General features: G+C 41.4%; 1 protein-coding gene and 1 long non-coding RNA gene across 2 annotated transcripts in view; one reads left to right on the top strand and one right to left on the bottom strand.

The window, feature by feature from the left end:
• AKNAD1 (AKNA domain containing 1) overlaps nt 1-9,735 on the bottom strand; it is a 45,654-nt gene extending 35,919 nt beyond the window's left edge. The window contains exons 1-4 of the mRNA XM_010831030.1: nt 8,749-9,735; nt 6,714-6,753; nt 6,402-6,550; nt 6,242-6,304 (exon numbers count right to left, since the gene is read on the bottom strand). Coding sequence (XP_010829332.1) covers nt 6,242-6,304; nt 6,402-6,550; nt 6,714-6,753; nt 8,749-9,735 — 1,239 coding nt within the window. The remainder of the gene's footprint in view (nt 1-6,241; nt 6,305-6,401; nt 6,551-6,713; nt 6,754-8,748) is intronic.
• Nucleotides 9,736-16,017: 6,282 nt separating this feature from the next.
• On the top strand, nt 16,018-17,131 carry LOC104981694. Its single transcript, XR_824398.1, has 2 exons — nt 16,018-16,316; nt 16,965-17,131. It is a non-coding gene; the product is annotated as an uncharacterized LOC104981694 (long non-coding RNA).
• The last annotated feature ends 6,621 nt before the right edge of the window (nt 17,132-23,752 follow it).

Raw genomic sequence — 23,752 nt, 5'->3', positions numbered from 1 at the left:
AGGCAGGTCAGGTGGTCTGGTATTTCCATCTCTTTCAGAATTTTCCACAGTTTGTTGTCATCCACACAGTCAAAGGCTTGGGCATAGTCAATAAAGCAGAAATAGATGTTTTTCTGGAACTCTCTTGCTTTTTCAATGATCCAACAGACGTTGGCAATTTGATTTCTTGTCCCTCTACCTTTTCTAAAACCAGCTTGAACTTCTGGAAGTTCATGGTTCATGTACTGTTGAAGCCTGGCTTGGAGAATTTTGAGCATTACTTTACTAGCATGTGAGATGAGTACAAAAGTGCAGTAGTTTGAGCATTCTTTGGCATTGCCTATTTTGGGGATTGGAATGAAAACTGATCTTTTCCAGTCCTGTGGCCATTGCTGAGTTTTCAAAATTTGCTGGCATACTGAGTGCAGCACTTTTACAGATTCATTTTTTAGGATTTGAAATAGCTCAACTGGGATTCCATCACCTCCACTAGCTTTGTCTGTAATGGTGCTTCCTAACTGACTTCACATTCCAGGATGTCTGGCTCTAGGTGAGTGATCATACCACCATGATTATCTGGGTTATGAAGATCTTTTTTGTACAGTTCTTCTGTGTATTCTTGCCACCTCTTCTTAATATCTTCTGGCTTCTGCTAGGTCCATACAATTTCTGTCCTTTATTAAGCCCATTTTTGCATGAAATGTTCCCTTGGTATCTCTAATTTTCTTGAAGAGATCTCTAGTCTTTCCCATTCTATTGTCTTCCTCTATTTCTTTGCACTGATCACTGAGGAAGGCTTTCTTATCTCTCCTTGCTATTCTTTGGAATTCTGCATTCAAATGGGTATCTTTCCCTTTCTTCTTTGCTTTTCATTTCTCCTCTTTTCTCAGCTATTTGTAAGGCCTCTTCAGACAGCCATTTTGCTTTTTGCATTTCTTTTTCTTGGGGATGGTCTTGATCCCTGTCTCCTGTACAGTGTCACAAACTTCTGTCTATAGTTCATCAGGCACTCTGTCTATCAGATCTAGTCCCTTAAATCTATTTCTCACTCCCTTTGTATAATCGTAAGGGATTTGATTTAGGTCATACCTGAATAGTCTAGTGGTTTTTTCCACTTTCTTCAATTTAAGTCTGAATTTAGCAACAAGGAGTTCATGATCTGAGCCACAGTCAGCTTCTGGTCTTGTTTTTGCTGACTGTGTAGAGCTTCTCCATCTTTGGCTGCAAAGAATATAATCAATCTGATTTTGGTGTCGACCATCTGGTGATGTCCATGTGTAGAGTCTTCTCTTGTGTTGTTGAATGAGGGTGTTTGCTATGACCAGTGTGTTCTCTTGGCAAAACTCTATTAGCCTTGCCCTGCTTCATTCTGTACTCCAAGGCCAAATTTGCCTGTTACTCCAGGTGTTTCTTGACTTCCTACTTTTGTATTCCAGACCCCTATAATGAAAAGGACATCTATTTTGAGTATTAGTTCTAGAAGGTCTTGTAGGTCTTCATAGGACTGTTCAACTTCAGCTTCTTCAGCATTACTGGTTGGAGCATAGACTTGGATTACTGTTATATTGAATGGTTTGCCTTGGAAGCAAATAGAGATCATTCTGTCATTTTTGAGATTGCATCCAAGTACTGCATTTCAGACTCTTTTGTTGACCATGATGGCCACTCCATTTCTTCTGAGGGATTTCTGGCCACAGTAGTAGATATAATGGTCATCTGAGTTAAATTCACCCATTCCACTCCATTTTAGTCCACTGATTCCTAGAATGTCGACGTTCATTCTTGCCATCTCCTGTTTGACCACTTCAAGAGGGAGGAGATATGTGTATACCTATAGCTGATTCACTTCGTTATACTCCAGAAACTAACACAACTTTGTACAGCAATGATAATAAAAAATAAATAATCCAGTAAAAAAAATTGAAGTTAAAGGACCTGGGATTGAATGGCTTGGAGGATGTGATGGAGCAGGAATATCAGGAAATTTAGCCAGAAGCTTTGAGTAAGTCCTCCAGATGTAGCTCATGCAGATGAGTATTTAAACTCTACAGGTCAGGGTCTTGATGTACAGAGGCTACAGCTGTGCAGCTCCAGTTGCTAAGCATTCCCTGAGCACTGCCCATGTTTAGTCCTGTGCCCAGAGTGTGAGAGACACAAAAGTTGTATCAGGCACAGTCTCTTGTCTCAGAGATTTTATTCCAGTTGGGAATAGAGACTGTGGAATAGAATACTTTGCCATGGCTCAATGGAAGACGTGAGACTTAACTCAGTTTAAAGGATGCTCAAGAGGGCTTGGACCAGGCAGTATCAGTGAAAATGAAGAGGAAAGGGTAAATTGGAGAGATATTACCAAAGGCAAGAATGCTGCATCGTGGGGTTAGAGAATCAGATACACCAGAGTTCAAGTTCAGATTGTTACCTACTAATTGTATGATTTCAGTCACCTTGAACTCTAAGCTTCAACTTTTGCATTTGAGAGCATAATAGCCCTCACCTCATGTTGTGAAAATTAAATGAGATACTGCTTAGCACCAGGAGCATGGTACACACTCAATAGATGGTAACTATCATCTTCATTATTACTCTAACTATTATTAAAATAAACAAACAAGTTTAGAAGCATATTGGCCAAAGGGCATAAAAAATGGCAAGTGTGGTGCATGTTTTCAATTTTCCTCCAGATCTATCCTCCATCTTTCTCTGTCCCCCAACCAGGAGGCTGGCCTTCAATGGAGTGTACCAACAGGCTCCAGCGCCCTTGGCTTTGGTTGGTTTCAGTCAATGGAAGGCAAACTGCAGGAATTGAAGAAGGATGAGGTAGGGTCTTTATTTCCTTGATTTCCTCCTGCCTGTATTATCATGGATTGGCTGTGTCTCTACCAAAAGCCACGGAGCTTGTGAGCTACTCCTGTAACTACCGCTGCTCTCCTCATGCACCATTATCTGTTCTTCCTCCGTCCCTTTTCCCCACTGTTCCTTCCATGAGATCCTTTCTATCCCTTAATTGGTTATAAAATAATACCTTCCTAAACCCTCCTCAGTTCCTCCATTGGAGTAAGTCATCTCTTTCTTGCCAAGACCCTGACTGGCACTACAGATCTCACAGACAGTACACAGATTCCTAGCTTGGGAGGTGAGAAGAATGTGAACCCCCTGACAAAAACAAGGAATCTGAAAAGGCTAACAAGTTTGAATGAAGATGTCAATGTTGGACAAGGTACAATGTTCAGTGAGAGCAGGAGATCCAAAGGAAAATCAGGACCAGCATGTGGCCCTGTAGATGAGAAGTGAGGACTAGTCATTGGGAATTGGCAGCATGGAAACAGGGGTTAAAGCCATGAGAAGGAATGAGGTGTTCAAAGGAAAGAGAAGAGTGAAGAAAGCAATTATGAATTATAATTTGGAATCTCAGAATTTTAATTGTGTTCTACCCTCAGAAGAAGTTAGGACATAGTTTTCTTACCATAAATGTACTTCATTTAACTCACGTGACTCTGAGATGGGCAGGTATGTGAAAAGTTTAAATTTGTATAGTCAACACATAGAACCAGGATGTCTGCTCCAAAATCCAGATGCTTTCTACATATGCTGCTCTTGCTGAGAAGGTTGGTTTTAGCCCTGTCTGGCCTTCCTTCACTGAACCAAATGGGCCTGGAACTCTCAGGCCAACACTGTCAGAGATCACCTCTCCTCTTCTCTGGGTCCCAACACGAATCCCCACATTCCCTCTAACATAGGAGGAAACTTCCTGAACTGAGGCCTCAGAAGGCTAGTGCCTCGAACCACTTTCCTCTATTTTGCTTGGCCCTTTAAAAATTTATGTTCTCCGGGTTTCTGAAAGCCTGGGTTTTAGGAGGGCTTCCCTGATAGCTCAGTTGGTAAAGAATCTGCCTGGCTCAGTTCCTGGGTCAGGAACATCTGCTGGAGAAGGGATAGGCTACCCACCCAAGTATTCTTGGGGTTCCCTGGTGGCTCTGCTGGTAAAGAATCTGCCTGCAATGTGGGAGACCTGGGTTCGATCCCTGGGTTAGGAAGATTCCCTGGAGAAGGGAAAGGCTACTCACTCCAGTATTTGGCCTGAAGAATTTAGTACTATTCAGTCCATGGGGTCACAGAGTTGGACATGACTGAGCAACTTTTCACTCACTCACTTTACTCATCTATCATTCACTCCTTGACTCCTGCGATCTGGCTTCGGTAGATCCACCTCTTCATTGGAATCAGGGCTGCCAAGATCCCTCATGATCTCTCAGTGACCAAATCCAATGCACATCTTGCTTTCCTTCCTTCTTTGAAGACTGGATGGTGTGGCCCACTCCCCCCTTCTCAGAACCCTCTTTTCTCTTGGCTTTTGTAGCTCTGCCCCTTCCAGGTCTGTCTTGACCATTCCAGTTTCTCCTTATCGATCTCTTACCTGCCCCTGGTTGCTGTTTCCCATGACTCTACCTTGAATTTCTTCACTGCTTACTCCACTTGTTTGCCTGAGCAATCTCTACACTGCACAGCTTCAACCTACAGCTGTACCCAAATTTACGTGTCTGACCCAAACACATCCTCTGAAGTTCAGATCCGTGGCTCTAATTGCCTACTAGACCCCTCCAATTGGATTTCCTACAGGTGCCTCAAAATGTTCCAACTGAACTTGACATCTGGCCTCCTGCCTGCCTCCCACACCCATTCTGAACCGGATCCTCCACTTTTATTCCTAACCTTGGTTAGCCAAGCTAGAAATCTGGCATGCATCCAGGCCTCCTCCCTCCCTTTATTTACCTTGTTCAGTCTGCCACCACTTCCTTAAACTCTTAGATTTGTCCCCCTCTTCATCCTTATTGCCAGCCTTGGTTTAGGACTTCATAATTTGTTACCTGGATTATAATTTTCTAGTCTATTTCCTACTGTCTTGCCCCCGTGGTGGCTGCTGTTTCTCAGCTTTAAACCCTCCAGTGTTGCCCCATCATGCCACCTCAAGATGAAATTAATCTAAGCTCCTTAGCACAGCATAAAGGCTTTTCATGGTACAGTTCTTATCTAAGGACCTCTCTCCAGTCTCCTCCCTTCCCTGTGAGCTCCATCTGGTCAATTATACTGCCACACGGTTCCTCACACTCTCAGCACTGTCTTGCCCCTGTGCCACTGCACCTGCTGGTTCCTTTTCCTGGAACACCCCTTTGCCCTACTCCGCCATATTCTTCCTACACTGCCCAGTCCAGAAATCCCTTCTGGGAAGCCTTCCAAGGCCCTCTCCCACTGGTCAGGGTGAGCCTCTTCCGTGCTGCCATTAGCATCATGTGTAATCATAGGTAACCTTTCCATGCTGCATGTTACTTGTGGGTTTACTGGTCTGTTGTTCCCAGGAGTCTATAATTCGCTTGAAAAAGGGACTGTTTCTTTGTCTTCAAATTCCTGGTGCCTGATGCAGAGTCTGAGCCATAGGGAGTACCCCACAAATGTTGTTGAATGAATGTGAGTTATTTACTTCATATGATGAAAGAATAATGAATGAACTGTGTGTCTTAGCATTTGAATCTTCCTAGTTTTTTGTCTGTGTCTGGCTTCTGAAGCACAGCCTGTCCTGACCTTTGCCCATGTCCTTTGTGTCAGGACATCTGACCACCCATCTCGCTGCTGCTCCAGTGGCCTAAACTACAACTTCAGCTTCACACACCCCTGGTTCTAGCGGTCTCAGCTCTGCCCCGTTGCCACGCTTCACCTCTACTTCATATGACCCTGACACTGATGAACGAGGCTGTGGGTTCCAATGTAAAGTAGCAATTTGATGAAATGTGACAAAAAGCAAGGATGTAAAAGCCAAAGATTTTGATCTGAAAAGCATGTATTCAAGATTGACTTTTAGGTTTTTCAAGTTTTATATATTGAGTTTGCAGATATTGGCAACTTTTATAGCCTGTGTCCCCCAGGCCCATCAAATCTGGCTGTGCTTGCCCTTTACAATGGCTGACATATTGTTTTCCTGAACCTACCATGGTTTCCGATGTATTATGGGATGACCGCTGAGGAAAAACAGCCATACAGATCCCCCTGAGAAAGAAAAGGGGCTAAATATATATTGAAATAGAAAGCTCTACTCTCTTTTAGTCCTTGTAAGAGAAAGATAGCTCAATCTTCAGCAAAATTTTTCTTACCAGAACATTCCTACCCCGACCAGTGTAGAGAAAATATGATGCTGTAAAGTCATTTATGTCATATTTTTGTGTGTCAAATTCCCTAATAAAGATTTTTGAAATGTGATAAAATTCATTACCAGCCTTCTGCGTTGAAAATGATAGGGAGAATCCTGTGCTATGCACTTGGAAAATTCTTGTACCTGCAGTGAAAAAAATGCAATATTTCATTAAGGGCCTGATGTCTTATATTTGAATTTGGTTACTTCTGTTTTTCATAATAAGCTTTAAAAGTATTACTTTAGCCTTCAGTTGATCAGTCTGTTCTTTTAACTTCTGACACATCTGCTTCCCCTGAGATATCTTTTGAAATATGTAAGAAGAACTCAAGGAAGGGTCTTCCTGAGAAGTCGATGGCAAGTTAGAGAGACTTGGCTCAGATTCTATTCCTGTAAAAGAAAGAATAAATTTTGGCTACCATTCATCTCAACTGCATTGCAGTTTTGTTAAGTACCGAAAACAGAAGTCTGTGGCAATCACCACCATTCGCTATTGAAAAAATCTCTTTTCAAAAGGTATATCTAAGTCAAAGAGGTTTAAAAATGCTAGTACCTGTGAGATGTTCTTGGTGGATATGTACTGTGGGCTCCATCTGCACAATGAAAAGATAAGAAAACATTACTGTTGATATTAACCAATGACACCATTATGCAGGATGACCCAATGTGTTCTGGTCATCATGGAGGCCACCCAGGGTTATGTCAAGAGCTGAGGCCCTGATGCCAAGGTTGAATTCCACTCTGACACTTATCTGCCGGGTGACCCAGAGCAATTACGTCATTGCTATAAACCTCAAATTCTTCAGCAATAAAACGGGGATAGTAACAGAACCTACTTCATAGTGTCATGATGAGAATTAAATGTTACCATAGTATCTGGCACATGGTAAACATTCAATATATGTTAGCTGTTACTGTTATCGTGTTTGATACTATTATATGGAATACTCAAACCCTTCTCCTACAGGTCGACCACAAGCTCCACGAGGGCAGGGACCTCTGTTGGTCTCATCACTGACTCTATCGCTAGGGCTGTCACTAACACCAGATACATGGTGGCTAGTGTCTGGGAGCAAGACAGTGACTTCACACAGGACATTCCCTTTTCTAATCATCAGAGGCTAACTGGATAAGAGTTCAAATTCCAGAGTGATTCACCTTGATTGTCTTCCCATTGTTCCCAACACACACAGCTCACAAACACACTAGAGACAGACAGCCAATGTTGTGGTCAAACTAGACTGTGGTTATTAGGAATATCTCGGGTATATGATCGCTATGGAAACTACAGAGCCCAGTTCTCCAACCTGAATGGACAGGACAAGAGAAAAGAAGATGCCCCACTTCAGACTCCCGTTACCAGAGACAGATGAACTTGATATTCGTTCTGCCCCTACTGCCCACAGGGCCCTGAGAACTGTGCCCACCCAAGAGTGTTCTTCTGCAAGCAGAATGAGGAACGTTGAGACTTCCCAGTGTCACAGGGGTACAGATTTCTCTAAGACTGAGAGAAGCATCCCGGTCAAGGCTGAGTGGGCTGCTGACTCCAGGTGTGTGTATGTGTGTGTAGTTGCAAGGCATAAGGGAGGTTCTATTCAAATTCCCCCGAAGTTTCAGTTAAAAGAAAAGGTGGATGAAGGGGTGGAAATAGAGACAGGCAGAGTGTGTTCAGGCAGGGTGCCCTTCATAGACTGCTTAAAAGAAAAATCATACAGTCCTGGAAAAGTGCCAGAGAACTAAAGTGTTTACTTTGATCATTAATGTAAACTTATTTAACTATGGAACCTCAAATAGTCAATGAGATCCTCAGCCTCAGCATTTGGGAAGGTGGGTGGAAGGATGGAAAGATGGGGAAAGGGGAAAAAGTATAAATTAAATGTTAACAAAATGTTGTGTTAAATAGTTACCAGTATAACATCTTGAAATGTGTTATCAAAGATCATAATTCAAGTTAGCATTCATAACCAAGGGCATAATATATGCAAACACCTGGCCAGGCCTCTGGGGGAATTGGGTGATGGAAAGATGAAGATAAGGCAGCTGCCTCCAGAGCCTTGAAATCTAGTCGAAGGAACAGATGTTTGGAAATCGTAATGATGCAAGGAGGCTGAGATAAGCTCTGACAGAATATTTAAGAAACACGGATGCAAAAGACTGGCTGTGAGATTCTGAAAAGTCCTACAGCCAGTGTGGAGTTGAAGGAGACCATGAAAATGAGAGGGGTTTGATAAGCAGAGGTGGGATGTTCCTGGTAAGGCAGGAGCTCAGAGAAGGTGGGGCCAGCCCACTAACAGGATGACTCCTGGGGGAGGGGAGCTGAGTTCAGAAGGCTAGGATGACAGGAAACATGGGGAGATGCAAATTCCTGGTTGAAGAATTTGGATTTTATTCTGTGTTATTGTTAGTTCAGTTCCAGATTCTTCTCATGAGGACACCCACTGAGCTCTGAGAGGTCAGGGTACCGGACTGGAACTAGAATTCAGAACCTCAGAACTACAACTTAGTTCTATGCAGCTTCTGAGGACCCACACGCATACGGATGAGCAGCGGTCCTGGGCGGGTGTTTCCTGAAGGCTGCTTTCACTCACCTCTACTGGTTGTGAAGGTTGAGTAGTTTCCCACTTCTGCTCTTGTTTTTCAACATAATTTGATCTAGATGTGCTTTCTGAAATATCTTGCCCAACAGCTGACTTATCTCTCAATTTAGGAGAAAAGCTGGCTTGTGGATCTGTTATAAGTGGTTTGTCAATTGTGTAATTTTTAGGAATTTTCACTTTGGAAGTAACCTTAGAGAAATTAGAGAACCAGTAATAAACCTGACTATGGCCATATTTGAACTTGTTGCCAGAGCTTGCTTTTTCAGCCTGTTTCTGAGGTGTCTGCCATAGGCAACTTTTTTGTTTATCACATAGACTCTTGATTTTAGATAGAAAATTTGAATTTTCCTCATGGTTGCTTTCTCCAGAAGCCACTGACTCATCTGAATCAGAGGTGTTTTCTTCCGTCATAGTCAGAAAACAACTGGGCTTATTGCTATTTTCATCATCGCTTTTGGAGTTGAGTAGGTCAGTGAGTTCTGAGGATTGTTCTGTTGGCCAAGAATTCTTAACGTGCCACACAATAATATTTTTAATAATAGCTTCATCAAAGCTGTCATTATTAGAGATCTCTGGGAGAGTTTCACAATTAATGCCTTGATCTTCGGAGAATTCGTCTTTGCAAAGGTGATGGAGTAAAATATCAGAAATGTTTGACTTTGAAGCATCTTCCTGATTAGCTGAAATAGGAAGATATATGGTGCATTGATTCTCTTTATCACATGTTTTGCTGACAGCGTTTTCAGTCATTTTATCCAAAGTCATGGTCATATCTGCCTCTTGGCAAGTCTCTCTATATGTAGCCTTTTCTTGAGACTCATCTTCTGTTAAATTCATTTGATTTGAGACATCAAGGATGTCATATCTTGAGGTAAGATTATAACCATGGTATAGCTTAACTTGGGAGAAACCCTCATCATAAGGCAAATCCTCCTGTTGTTTAGAAGTTGTGTCTTCCAGGAAATAGGCTTTGTCCATGTCTGTGCAGCCTGACCTCCTTTATCAGTTGCTCCTGATCTTGATGTTCTTAATTATAGCAGTAGGTCTTCTGGTTTTCATTAATTGTCTTCACTGTGTGTCCTCATCTGTACAAAATGAAAAGAACATTATTGTTAAATATTATTTATGTAATGTATGAAACTATGCTTATCAAAGTGGATGCAGATCATTTTTCTGCAGATCAAAGTGGTTGTTTTCCATTTGGAGAAATGCAGTTATAAACGTGAAGGCAGAAAGCTCTGCCAAGAGGAACTGATCCTAAATATTACATTAACATAATTGGTGGTATACAAGCAAGGAATTAGAAAGGAGGTAGGGCTAAATATTGTGTTCATTAAAATTTGAGGGAGACAATGGTTTCCAGTTAATGACCAAATGTTTATCAACTTCTCTTAGGAAGTGCTAATTGAAATTTGTGCTCCCAAAATAGCAGCTTGGAATGCAAGTAAGGGATTGATTTTTTTTTTAAGTACCATGGCTGTCCCTTGTCCACATACCACTGATAAGCCTCTGTGTATGGAACTGAGAGCTGGATCAGCTCAAACAAACCACCGACTTTCAGTGTTTTAGTGCTTTTTCATCTGTCTCCCCCTAGACATTCTGGTCCCATTCTTCTGGTTTTCCCTCGTATGTTGGCAAAAGGCAGAGAATGACTGACAGAAATATGAATAAGGAAGAAAAAGGTCTTTTGAACACCCGGAGGCTAGTCTGCCTTCAAGCATATTCCTCTTCTGATTAGAATCCAGACAGACCCAGTTCAAGAGGCTGCCTTGCTCTGAGAACGAACTTATGGTTGCCAGAGAGGAAGAATGGGGGGAAGGGGGAGTTAGGGAGTTTAGGATCAACTTGCACACACTGCTGTATTTTAAATAGATAACCAACAAGGTCCTACTGTGTAGCACAGGGAACTCTGCTCAGTGTTCTGTGGCAGCCTGGATGGGAGGGGAGTTTGGGGGAGACTAGATACATGTATTGGAGAAGGCAATGGCACCCCACTCCAGTACTCTTGCCTGGAAAATCCCACGGACAGAGGAGCCTGGTAGGCTGCAGTCCATGGGGTCGCTGGGAGTCGGACACGACTGAGCAATTTCCCTTTCACTTTTCACTTTCATGCATTGGAGAAGGAAATGGCAACCCACTCCAGTGTTCTTGCCTGGAGAATCCCAGGGACGGGGGAGCCTGGTGGGCTGCAGTCTATGGGGTCGCACAGAGTCAGACACGACTGAAGCAACTTAGTGGTAGCAGCAGTAGATACATGTGTGTGGACGGCTGAGTCCCTTTGCTGTCCACCTGAAGCTATCACAACGTTGTTAATCAGCTATACTTCAATATAAAATAAAAAGTTTTTTTAAAAGTCTGCAAATAGCCAGTGTTGACAAGGATGTGGAGAACACTTCACCTTTGTGCCATTAGTGGGAATGTAAATTGGTGCAGCCACTATGGAAAACAGTATGAAGGTTCCTCAAAAATCTATAAATATAACTACCATATGATCCAGCAATTCCATTTTGGGGTATATATCTGAAAATAAAATATCAATTAAAAAAGATAAATGAACCCCAAACTTCACAGCAGCATTATTTACAAGAACCAAGATGTGGAAGCAACCCAGGTGTCAACAGATGAATAGATATTGACAATATGGTGTATATATATATACATATATGTCTATATAGATCTATGCCAAGTCACTTCAGTCGTGTCCGACTCTGTGCGACCCCATGAACTGCAGCCTACCAGGCTTCTCTGTCCATGGGATTCTCCAGGCAAGAACACTGGAGTGGGTTGCCATTTCCTTCTCCAATATAGATCTATGGATACACATATATAGGCTCAGACAGTTAACAAATCTGCCTACAATACAGGAGACCCAGGTTCAATCCCTGGGTCAGGAAGATCCCCTGGAGAAGGGAATGGTAACCCACTCTAGTATTCTTGCCTGAAGAATTCCATGGGCAGAGGAGCCTGGTGGGCTATAGTTCATGGGCTCGCAAAGAGTCGGACACGACCAAGTGACTAATACACACAATACACGGTGGAATATTAGTCAGCTGTAAAAGTTAAATTCTACTTTTTTCAACAACACGGATGGACATAGAGTTTATTGTATTTAATGAAATAAGTCAAAGATAACTGTTATTTATATGTAAAATCTAAAAAATAAAACAAAACAGAAACAGACTCACATATATAGAAAACAATCTAGTGATTATCAGTAAGGAGAGAAAGGGAAAGGGTGAAATTAGCAGTGAGAACTAAGAGTCACCAACTACTGTGTATAAAATAAATAAGTTACAAGGATCTGTTATACAGCACAGCAAATAGAGCCAACTTTAACTGGAATATTATGTGTAAAAATAATGAATTACTATGTTATATGCCTGAAGCTCGGAGAAGGCAATGGCACCCCACTCCAGTACTCTTGCCTAGAAAATCCCATGAATGGAGGAGCCTGGAAGGCTGCAGTCCATGAGGTCACTGAGGGTCGGATACGACTGAGTAACTTCACTTTCACTTTTCACGTTCATGCATTGGAGAAGGAAATGGCAACCCACTCCAGTGTTCTTGCCTGGAGAATCCCAGGGACGGGAGAGCCTGGTGGGCTGTCCTCTATGGGGTTGCACAGAGTCAGACACGACTGAAGTGACTTAGCAGCAGCAGCAGCAGCTTGCCTGAAGCTAAAATAAATTTGTAAGTCAACAGCAACGAAGAAGAGTCTGAGCAGTCCTGTCAAGCTGCCACAGTCTGGTGGTGGTAGCACGTCTTAGGGATACTCCTGAAAATGTTCAGGGCAAAAGCAGCTGCCATTTGGTATGAGTCTTGTATTCTTTGGGGGAGCTTCCCTAGTGGCTCATATGGTAAAAAATCTGCCTGCAATGCAGGAGACCTGGATTCAATCCCTGGGTCAGGAAGATCCTCTGGAGAAGGGATTGGCTACCCACTCCAGTATTTTTTTTTTTTTAATCTATTTATTATTGGCCGTGGTGGGTCTTACTGATATGCGGCTTTCTCTAGCTGTGGTGAGCAAGGTCTTCTCTTCACTGCGGTGTGTGGGCTTCTCATTGTGGTGGCTTCTCTCGTGGCCGAGCACAGGCTCTCAGGCACAGGGCTTCAGTAGTTGCAGCCAGCAGGCTCACTGGTTGTGGTGCACGGGCTTAGTTGTTGCGTGGCATGTGGCATCTTCCCAGACCTGGTATCAAACCAATGTCCTTTGCATTGCAAAGTGGATTCTTAACCACTGGACCACCAGGGAAGCTCCCACTCCAGTGTTCTTGGCTGGAGAATTCCATGGACAGAGGAGCCTGGCGGACTACAGTCCACGGGATCACAAAGAGTCAGACCCAACTGAGTGACTAACGCTTTCACTGTATTCTTTTAAATAAAATTGAAAGCATCCATTTAAATATCTCTTCTTGATTTATAAACTTTTGGGACAACTTTATAGAAGTAGTCAAATTGCCTCCAGTTTTAGCTGGAGTAACTGAAGCTCTGAGTCAACTAAGAGGCCACAACCACTGGCCGGCCTCCCTTGCCCATATAATGACGGGGTTGGAGAAGCAGATCTCTGAGGTCTTCTCCCCCATCTAAATTTTTATGAGTCTATAACTTGTACTTTATTTATATAACCTAAAAAGCTAAAGGAATATGTTTGACCAAAAAAAGTGAGCTAAATTCTAGAAGGGAAAAAAAAAAGGGGGACTAAAAATAAAATGTGGTAAAGATATCTATAAAACATTGTACACAATTTTGAATTTATAGATAGGTGTCAATGTTAGAGTATTCAAATAAACGTATTTTGTTTAAAGAGAGAAATAGGAAAAGAACCATCATCATCACGGCAGGATTACTTTAGCAGTCTAACATTTACTGTAAAGTGAGGTGTATGAACAGAATTACAGGCTACTGCAACTGAACTTGAAGAACAAGGGAAATGCTTCCCAGGAAGGTCAAAAGCACAGAGGGAAAGTAGGGCTTGGGAGACCAGGATTTGAATTCTGGCTTCTCTAGTCATTAGCTCTATGCCATCAGGCAAGTTACTTCACTTTTCTGAATTTTAGTTTCCTCTTCTGAAAAATAAGAATAATAATCCCTAGGTCACAGGATTGCTAGATGAACGTGAGGTAAGGTATATAAAGTTCTGACATAGTGTTTGGCACAGAGTGAAAAATCAATAAGGGTAGTTTAAAAATGAAAAACAGACCCAGTCTCAGTGTTGGAGTGCTGAAGAATGCCCAGTACAAAAAGCTAGGTACTCTTTATCTGTGGCATATTGGCAGGATAAAGGAAGAAATGGCCTATATGAGACATGACCTCTATAGGGGTCTCAAAACTACTTTAAAAAAATCTACCTTTAAGTGAATTTATTGTTTAAGGATGAAAACCAATACAAAATAATTTTAGATAAAGCATTGTCTAAGTTACCCTGATAACTCAGTGGTAAAGAATCTGCCTACCAATGCAGGAGACACAGGTTTGAGCCCTAGCTCAGGAAGATCCCCCAGAGAAGGAAATAACAACCCAGTCCAGTATTCTCGCTGGGAAATCCCATGGACAGAGGAGCCTGGCGGGCTACAGTCCATGGGGTCACAGAGTCAGACTCGACTTAGTGACTGAACAACAGCAACAAAGTTTATGCCTTCGGTGTACACTAGCTTGCATACGCCCGTCTCAGACGCCTCAGCCCGCCCTTCCCTGCCTCCCCTCGGCAACCGCAAGTCTGTCCTCTGTGTCGTGAGTCCGCTTCTGTTTCACAAATACGTGAATTTGTGTCATATTTTAGATTCCGTGTGTAAGTGATATCATGTGATATTTGTCTTTCTCTTTCTGATTTACTTCACTTAGTATGATCATCTCTAGGGCCAACCAGGTTGCTGCAAATAGCATTATTTCATTTATGGCTGAGTAGTATTCCACTGTATATATGCACCGTATCTTCTTTATCCATTTATCTGTCAGTGGACATTTGGGTTGTTTCTGTGTCTTGATTACTGTGAATAGTGGTGCTATGAACATAAGGGTTCGTGTATGGAAGATGTCATATATACATATATATGTACACATATGTATATAGTAAAGAATGAATCCTGCCATATACATATGTATATAACAAGAAAGAATGACAATGACACCCTGCCATTTACCATAACATTAACGGACCTTGAGCACATTATGCTTAGTGAAATAAGTCAGACAGAAAAAGGCAAGTCCTGTATGATATAACTTATATGTGGAATCTAAAAAGGCCAAATGCATACAAATTACCAGAGGGTGGCGGATGGAGGGTAAGACATATATTGTTTAAGGGTACAAACTTGCAACAAGCCATAAGTAAGCCCTAGAGATCTAAAGTAAAGTATAAGGAATACAGACAACAATATTATAATCATCAAACTTTCTAAGAGACTAGAACTTAATTATTCCAACCACTAAATAAATGATAATTATGTAACATGATGGAGATCTAGTTATCACTACAATGGTGATCTAGTTATCACTACAATATATAATGTATCAAATTAGCATATACCTTAAAATTATACCTTGTTATATGTCAAAATATTTCAGTTTTTAAAAGTTGTCTAATTTTTGAGAGGGAGAGCATCTTTAAATGCCTACAAAGAAAAGAAAAGAAAGATGAATTCTAAGATTTGCAGGACTTTTCATGACCCAAACTGTGGCCCCCAAACTCATCCTCATACCTTCTTTGTATCTTGAGGTGCTCATTGCTGAGCTCCAAGCCTTTCTTGCTGGAAAAGACCCTTTGTTAGCCAGATCCTAATTTCTAAAATATCATTCTGCTTAAACTGATAAAATTTATTTTTTGCTATGACTCTTAAGGAAAATGAAGAGCAACCACCAAGAGAAGCTAGAGGCCTGAGAAACTCTCCCATTACACACAGGAAAGCAGCTTCTGTAATTACTATCATTATTTTTGTGTCTGCTTGCAAGATTTTAAAAGGATGTTTTTCTCCCAAAGGACAAGCTATATCCTTAGAATTGTAAAGGGCCCCTTACAGGTAGCTGGGAGGAAGTGGACCATCTTCCCATATCAGTATTCAGCTCTGTCTTGAAATCCAAAGGCATATCCAAGAGTTTATGATCAGAACCCAACAGAACATTTCTCTAGAACCCAATTTGATTTACTGAGTTCAGGCGAACCTGTGTGGGGCCATGGCTGCTTTTGCAGCTATCCTAACCATTATGTGCTCAGCAATAGCTCACAAATCACCCTCCGAGTGAACACTTTGAGCAAACGCAGCCAGCACCTCACAGTGACCTGGCCCTGAGGAAACAGCTCAGTCATCCCCTAATAGGGATGAACAGCAAAGTGCTCACCATGCTGACATCTATTCCCTGTGTGGTTTACTTTATTATGAAGTCTGAATTTGGTGCCCAAGTGCTGGCCTGACCTCACTAATATCTCTAGGTTAAGAGAAGAAGATAGCCATGGCTGGGATGACTGTTAATCTGATGAAATCAACTAAGAATGTCTATAGATGGAAAAACCAAGACTCCTTAGTGATGGAGTCCAAAGAAGGTCAGGGAATCGTTTCTGGCTGGTAGGTGATGTTTGTTCTATTTACCAGACCCATTTAGTGGTAATACCGATGTTACACATGCTCTTATATATCAGAGGACTGTTTTCATCTTTGAAGAAAAACTGTGGGGCCATGTGGCTGTGTCAATCTCTTAACCTTGTCCCCATTACCCTCTGTGTTTAGACCTCTGCTAGCCTCTATCAGGGTGTATCTGGCCCAGAGACAGAGGAAAAACAGGCATTCTTGCCACCAACACTTCCCTGCCTCCTTCCACTAAGGAACTTACCACTCAAATCCTGAACCCCACTCTTCCAAGATCCACCCTACTGACTGGAATGAAAATAGGAGCTGAGTGTTGGAGGCAATGATGCAATAATCCAAAATCTTCTTACTTCTCTATATGTGTGTTGTTAAGAATGTGCCTAAATTACAGTTAGGAGCTTTAAGTACAAGATCCAATGATACTTTGAACCCATAAATCAATACTCTCTAAGTCTTCAAACAACACATGTTGCAGTCAACACGAAGCCATAAGATGACAGCAGAAGCAAAAGAAACTCACCTCCATCCTGGGATCTCTAGACATCAAGTAGTGAGCTGCTTGAAGGATCTTGCAATACAGACAAGCAATCCTGTTATTCTAAATCATCTTTCTTCTTTCCTCAATAGTTGAAAGTTGGCTGCAATTGAATAATAGAACAAAGTCTGAGCTTCAAAATCATGCTGCGTCTGGGTCCCTTTGACTGTAAGAAATCAGCTTTGAAGACTACATGAGGAGCCTCTGATGTGATCTAAGCTTGTCATTTTTCGTTGTCTTTTAAAAGCATTCAAAAATACTTAGACTCTGTTTTAATTTTCAAACTTTCTCTATTCCTAGCTCAAGATTTCTATTTACCCAAAGCAAATAGGAGATATCTCGGAGTAGTATATCCCAGGCCATGCCTGGGATAGGTCAGGTAGTCATGGATTTTGTATTCAATGTATGGTGTTTCTAGATTAAAAACAAGACTCCCACTGCTGTGACTGCATTGGATTATGCTCTGGTAGTCCTTATCCACTAACTCTGTCTCAGAAACGTGGAGTGCTCATGAATGCAGTGTCTGTGGCTGTAACCACACACCATCCCGCATGGTGTCTGGCTTCATCTTGCTATTGTCAAATGGCAGAAGGAGAACACTGTGAAGGAGTGGCAGACCAACCCAGTCCTCCCCTGAGAGCCGACGTATTATTCATAGTCAGCCTTAGTGGTGTGGGCCTTCCATGAGTGTATGTGAATTTGATGACCAGCTGCTACAAGTTATTCATCCTGGAACTATTTTAAAAGAACAAAAAAAAAATCCTTTGAAACTGAGCAAACCAGTATCTGCAGAAGCTTCCCATTGGTGTTTACCAGCAGCCTTTGCTTGTTTTTCTTGCCCATTATAGGTGACCGCTGTCTTTTTATTTAATTTTCCCATTGACATAGCCATGTAACCATCATAGACTGTTGTTGATTTGTAAACAATGGACCTTTGCTGTGCTTTGAGAATATTTAGAAAACTCTTGCCAGTTGATTTTCTAAAGATAATTCTCATGACAAATTTTAAAACATACTTGATTTAAAGAAGTATAATATTTTTAAAAATATCTCATGCTTTCCCTAGACTTTCTAGCTGTAGTTTGGCAACTTCTACCTAGAGATAAAGAAGGGCCAGAATATTTTAAGAAAATTCTTTATCATTTGTTTAAAGACTTAGCCTTCTTTTCCCCACCTTCCACCTACTTTCTAAAGGAAGAAAATTCACTTGAAATTATAAATGTTTTAAAGAATAAAATGTCAAATACATTATGTACTGATGCTTGATCTATGATGCTTTGATAATCTAAATTATCAAAATAATTTCTGAAAGTTATGATTTTGATGAAAAGTATAACCTTACATTTAAAAAAAATCTAAAGTATGAATACCAAAATCTCTATGTGGTAGGATTACAGGTAAATTTTATTTTCTTAATAGAACAGGTCCTTCAATCCTTCTCTAGGGGATCTTCCCAACTGAACCCAGGTCTTCCGCATTGCAGACAGATTCTTTACCATCTGAGCCACCAGGGAAGCCCTTCATTTATTAAACAGATATTTATTGAAAGTACCTAGTAGGTGCAACGAACTATTCTAGGTCCTGGACTGAAAAGGAAATGTAGAAAATGGTTGGATACGTAGATTTTGGTCCCTGACTGAGCTTGTAGCTAGACTCTGTTACTTATTAGCTGTGCAGCTTTGGACAAGTTGCTTAACTTCTCTGTTCCTGTTTGTCCTCTGTAAAAAGGTGACATTAATAGCACAAGTAGGGTTGTGAGGATTGTGGGAGTTTTTTGTTTTTTTTTTTAAATCATCACTTACATAGTACTTATGTGCCTTACACTGCTCTAAGCACTTTACAAATATTAATTCATTAATTGCATGCAAAAGATTTAGACTATTTTGTGTTATAAATGGTGATAAGTACTCTGAAAGATAGGAAAAGAATGTAAGAAAGGAAAACTTTCCTGAGATAAGACAGGCAGGGAAGAACTCTCTGAGAACATACTTTTCAAACTGGAGCCTTGAAGGATGCAAAAGCAGCCATGCAGAGAGCTGGGGCAGAGTGTTCTGGGCACAGGGGAAATGTACCTAAAGACTAGAATGTGAAAAAAACTCTGTGTGTTGGAGAAGCTGAAAGGACCTAGAGTGGGTGATGAAAGTGAAGATGAAAGAAATGGATGTTTTCAAGACACAAGACATATTTGGGAGGAAAAATCAACAGAACCCAGCACCATGCTTGTGAAGGTAGTTGAAGGTGAAGGAGGAATTCATCATGACTCCTTGGTTATGCTTTCTTATATTTCCACATATTTTATAATAAAGATCATTTGAATCAATAAGGAAATGACCCCAAAGAGCAAAGGATATGAATTCACAGAAAATGAAATATACCTGGCATTGAAAATGAGGAAAACATGATTATCTAAACAGATAAAAAGTGATCACCCTGACTGGAGCCTGTTGTTCTGTGGTTTAAACATACTTGTAGTCACAGAACATTTCTGAGTACTTAGGATAGGTGTCAGAGAAGGCAATGGCACCCCACTCCAGAACTCTTGCCTGGAAAATCCCATAGACGGAGGAGCCTGATGGGCTACAGTCCATGGGATTGCGAAGAGTCGGACACGACTGAGCGACTTCACTTTCACTTTCCACTTTCATGCATTGGAGAAGGAAATGGCAACCCACTCCAGTGTTCTTGCCTGGAGAATCCCAGGGACAGGGGAGCCTAGTGGGCTGCCATCTCTGGGGTCGCACAGAGTCGGATGCGACTGAAGCGACTTAGCAGCAGCAGCAGCAGCAGCAGCAGGATAAGTGTCTATACCTCACACAGACACTTCTGGGGACAGCAGGATTTGAGTTTGAATCTTAGATCTGCCACTCTCTATACTCACAATTTTGGACAATTGACTTCTCTGAATCTTATTTTCCCATTTTGTAAAATGGTGATGACAACCCTACCTCAAAGGATTAATGTAAGAACAAAATAAGATAATGTGTTTGCTTTGTCCAGTGTCTGTCATGTAGTATGTCCCCCAAAAGGTAGCCATTACTATGGAACAAAGTCCTTAGCTGTACAAATCCTCCTCCACCCTCACACCCATCCTGATGAACCAGTTATATACCTGGAAATCCATCCAGATAACAAGGCTCTCTAACTCACTGTAGTACGTTGGGGCTGGATTGTGCTTAGTTTAGCTTTCAAGCATGCACAGGGTTCAGAACACTGTGTGGCACATAATGTCTGATAAATGCTAGCTGAAAAATATTGTTTATTGTTACATAAATATCTCTTTCAGTACTTCAAAATTTTAGCTTTTTAAACCGATCTGTATTGCGTTATCTAAGAGATAAGAATTTGACATTTAAATCTGTTAAAAACTAAACCCTTGTAGAAAAATAATAGCACTATTTCCCTTACCTTTTTCTTATACTGATTAAAAGCACAAAGCTTTTATTTTCAAAAAATATTTATTTTTGGCTGTGCTGCATGAGGGCTTTTTCTGGTTGCCAGGAGCGGGGGCTCCTCTCCAGGTGGAGTGCATGGCTTCTCATTACAGTGGCTGCTCTCATTGTGGAGCACAGGCTTTAGAGCACTGGTGCAGAGGTTGTGGCTCACGGGCTCAGTTTTACCAAGGCCTGTGGGATCTTCCTGCACCAGGAATAGAACCCTTGTCCCATGCGTTGGCAGGCAGATTCTTAACCACGGAACACCAGGGAAGCTCACAAAGTTCTTTAAATAGTTCTCAATTAGACTTCCCCCAAGTAAAGTAAATATCACCTAATCCAATGCTAAAATGCCAGCCTGTATTGGGCAGTTTTAGTTGCTATATTAAAATACTGGAAGTGACACCATATACAAAGTAAATAATGCTCAACATTTAGCTTTTTATGATAAGCTTGTATAGGCTTGAAAAGTGAAAAATGTTAATTAATTAAGACTCACAACACTCAGGTGACGTATCTTGTCACCCTCTCAAGCAACATCATTATCTCAGAAATGGAACTTTAGTATAGCGCTGAACAATTTAGGACAGGAAATAATTACCTACTCAAAAGATAACAGAACTTTGCATCTAAATAATACTTTTTAATCAAGAGTATCTAGCCACATTACAAACTCTAAGAGACTTCATAAACACTCTTGGAGATTTAACAGGTATCTTCCTTTACCCTCATGGAATAGGTTGAAGGAGAAGAAGCAGTTTAGCCAAAATTCACAGCACATCATTAGCAAGAAAATTGAGTTTCTTCAATCAAGTTCGGTGGGAAGTAAAGAAAAAGACTACTTATTGAGGGTGTACTGTGTGCTGGGCCCTTTCTGTATGTTGCTGTTCAGTTGCTAAGTCATGTCTCTCTGAGACCCCATGGATGCAGCATGCCAGCCTCCCCCATCATTCACTGTCTTCCGGGGTTTTCTCAAATTCATGTCCACTGAGTTGGTGATGCTACTTAGCCATACCCTCTGCAGCTCCCTTCTTTTGCCTTCAATCTTTTCCAGCTTCAGGGTCTTTTACAATGAGTCAGCTCTTCACATCAGGTGGCTGAAGTACTGGAACTTCAGCTTTAGCATCAGTCCCTCCAATGAATATTCAGGGTTGATTGCCTTCAGGACTGACTATTTTGATCTCCTTGCAGTCCAAGGGACTTTCAAGAGTCTTCTCCAGCACCATAACTTGAAAGCATCAATTCTTCAGTGCTTAGCCTTCTTTATGGTACAACTGTCACATCCATACATGACTGCTGAGAAAGCCATAGCTTTGACTAGACAGTTCTTTGTCGGCAAAGTGATGTCTCTGCTTTTTAATATGCTGTCTAGGTTGGTCATAGCTTTCCTTCCAAGAAGCAAGCGTCTTTTAATTTCATGGCTGCAGTCACCATCCGCAGTGATTTTGGAGCCCCCCAAAATAAAATCTGTCACTGCTTCCACTTTTTCCCCTCTATTTGCATGAAGTAATGGGACTAGATGCCATGATCTTAGTTTTTTGAATGTTGAGTTTTAAGCCAGCTTTATCTCTCTCCTCTGTCACTTTTATCAAGAGGCTCTTTAGTTCCTCTTCACTTGTATCTGAGGTTATTGATATATCTCCTGGCAATCTTGATTCTAGCTTGTGATTCATCCAGCCAAGAATTTCCCATGGTATACTCTGCATGTAAGTTAAATAAGCAGGGTGACAATATACAGCCTTGTCGTACTTCTTTCCCAATTTTGAACCAGTTAGTTGTTCTACGTCCGGTTCTAAATGCTGCTTCTTGACCCACATACAAGTTTCTCACAAGACAGATAAGGTGGTCTGGTATTCCCATTTCTTGAAGAATTTTCCACAATTTGTTGTGATCCACACAAAGGCTTTAGTTTAGTCAATGAAGCAGAAGTAGATATTTTTCTGGAATTCTCTTGCTTTTTCTATGATCCAGCGGATGTTGGCAGTTGATCTCTGGTTCCTCTGCCCCAACTCAACTTAAACATCTGGAAGTTCTCAGTTCACGTGTTGTTGAAGCCTAGCTTGAAGGATTTTGAGCATAACCTTACTAGCATGTGAAATATCATTTGTGTATATCATCTCATCAATTCTTTCTATGCCCCCCCAAAGATGAATACTGCATCTCCCCTCCTTTAGGATGCAGAAATAAGCTCAGAGGAGCAGCTGTGATATGTCAGTCTGATTCCAAATCCAACCTGCTTCCACTCCTATTAGACCACGTGTCACAAAATGAAAGAGAAAAGAGAAGTGGTCAGATTCAGCATTAAAAAAAATTTTTTTAACATGAATTAGCCATAGGCGTATATAGTCCCCTCCCTCTTGAACCTCCTTCCTACGTCCCACCCTTTCCCCCACCCTCTAGGTTGTTACAGAGAGACTGGGGGTTTTTTAAAACAGGATTGGTATTTGTATCAGTTTCCTATTGCTGCTATAACAAATTTTCACAAATGCAGTGGCTTAAAGCAACAAAAATTTCTTATCTTTTGATTCTAGAGGACAGAAGTCCAAGAATAGGTTTCTCTGGGCTAAAATCAAGGTCAGCAGGCTGTATTCCTTCTACAGGCTCTAGGGGGGAATCCATTCCATTGCCTTTCCCAGCTTCTTAAGGCTATCTACATTCCTTGGCCTGTGGCCCCTTCCTCCATCTTCAAAGCCAACATCAAACATCATCTTCAAACAACATCTTCAACAACATCAAACAACATCTTCAGTCTCTTTTTGACTCTGTTCCTCCTGCCTCCCTCTTCCCTTACAAGGACCCCCGTGATTACAAAAGGACCCCACTCAGATAACCCAAGATAGTCTTCTCACCTCAAAAGCCCTATCTTAATCACATTTATAAAATGCCTTTTGACATGTAAAGTGGTATTTTCAAGGTTCTAGGCACAAGGATGTGGACATATTTTGGTTCCATTATTTTGTTTATTATAGCACTCTTATATTTGGGAGAATTCTTAGAAAACTAGGGTCTATGCATCATCATCTCTTCCTCAAGCAGTATCTCATAGTTCCAGGGGGGATTATTATCCCCAGAGCACCTCCTAATGTGAAGCAGATTTGTTATCCCATGGAGCAAATTTGTGGAGATACAGTAAGTACTGTAGGGGGGCATAGCTCAAAGTGGAAAGTGTTTTAAAAAAATAAAAAATGATAACTATTGATACATGAAATCACATGGATGAATCTCAAAATAATTATGCTATTTGAAAGAAGCAGGGCTTCACAAGTGACATTAGTAGTAAAGAATCCCTCTGCCAATGCAGGAGATGTAAAAGACTCAGGTTCAATCCCTGGGCTGGGAAGATCCCCTAGAGGAGGGCATGGCAACCCATTCCAGTATTCTTGCCTGGAGAATCCCTGTGGACAGAGGAGCCTGGTAGGCTACAGTCCATGGGGTTGCAAAGAGTCTAA

Source organism: Bison bison, unplaced genomic scaffold (assembly GCF_000754665.1).
Source record: "Bison bison bison isolate TAMUID 2011002044 unplaced genomic scaffold, Bison_UMD1.0 scf7180017864519, whole genome shotgun sequence".
Lineage (NCBI taxonomy): Eukaryota > Metazoa > Chordata > Mammalia > Artiodactyla > Bovidae > Bison > Bison bison.
Note: the sequence above shows the minus strand (reverse complement) of the source record. Positions and strands in the feature narration are given on the sequence as shown.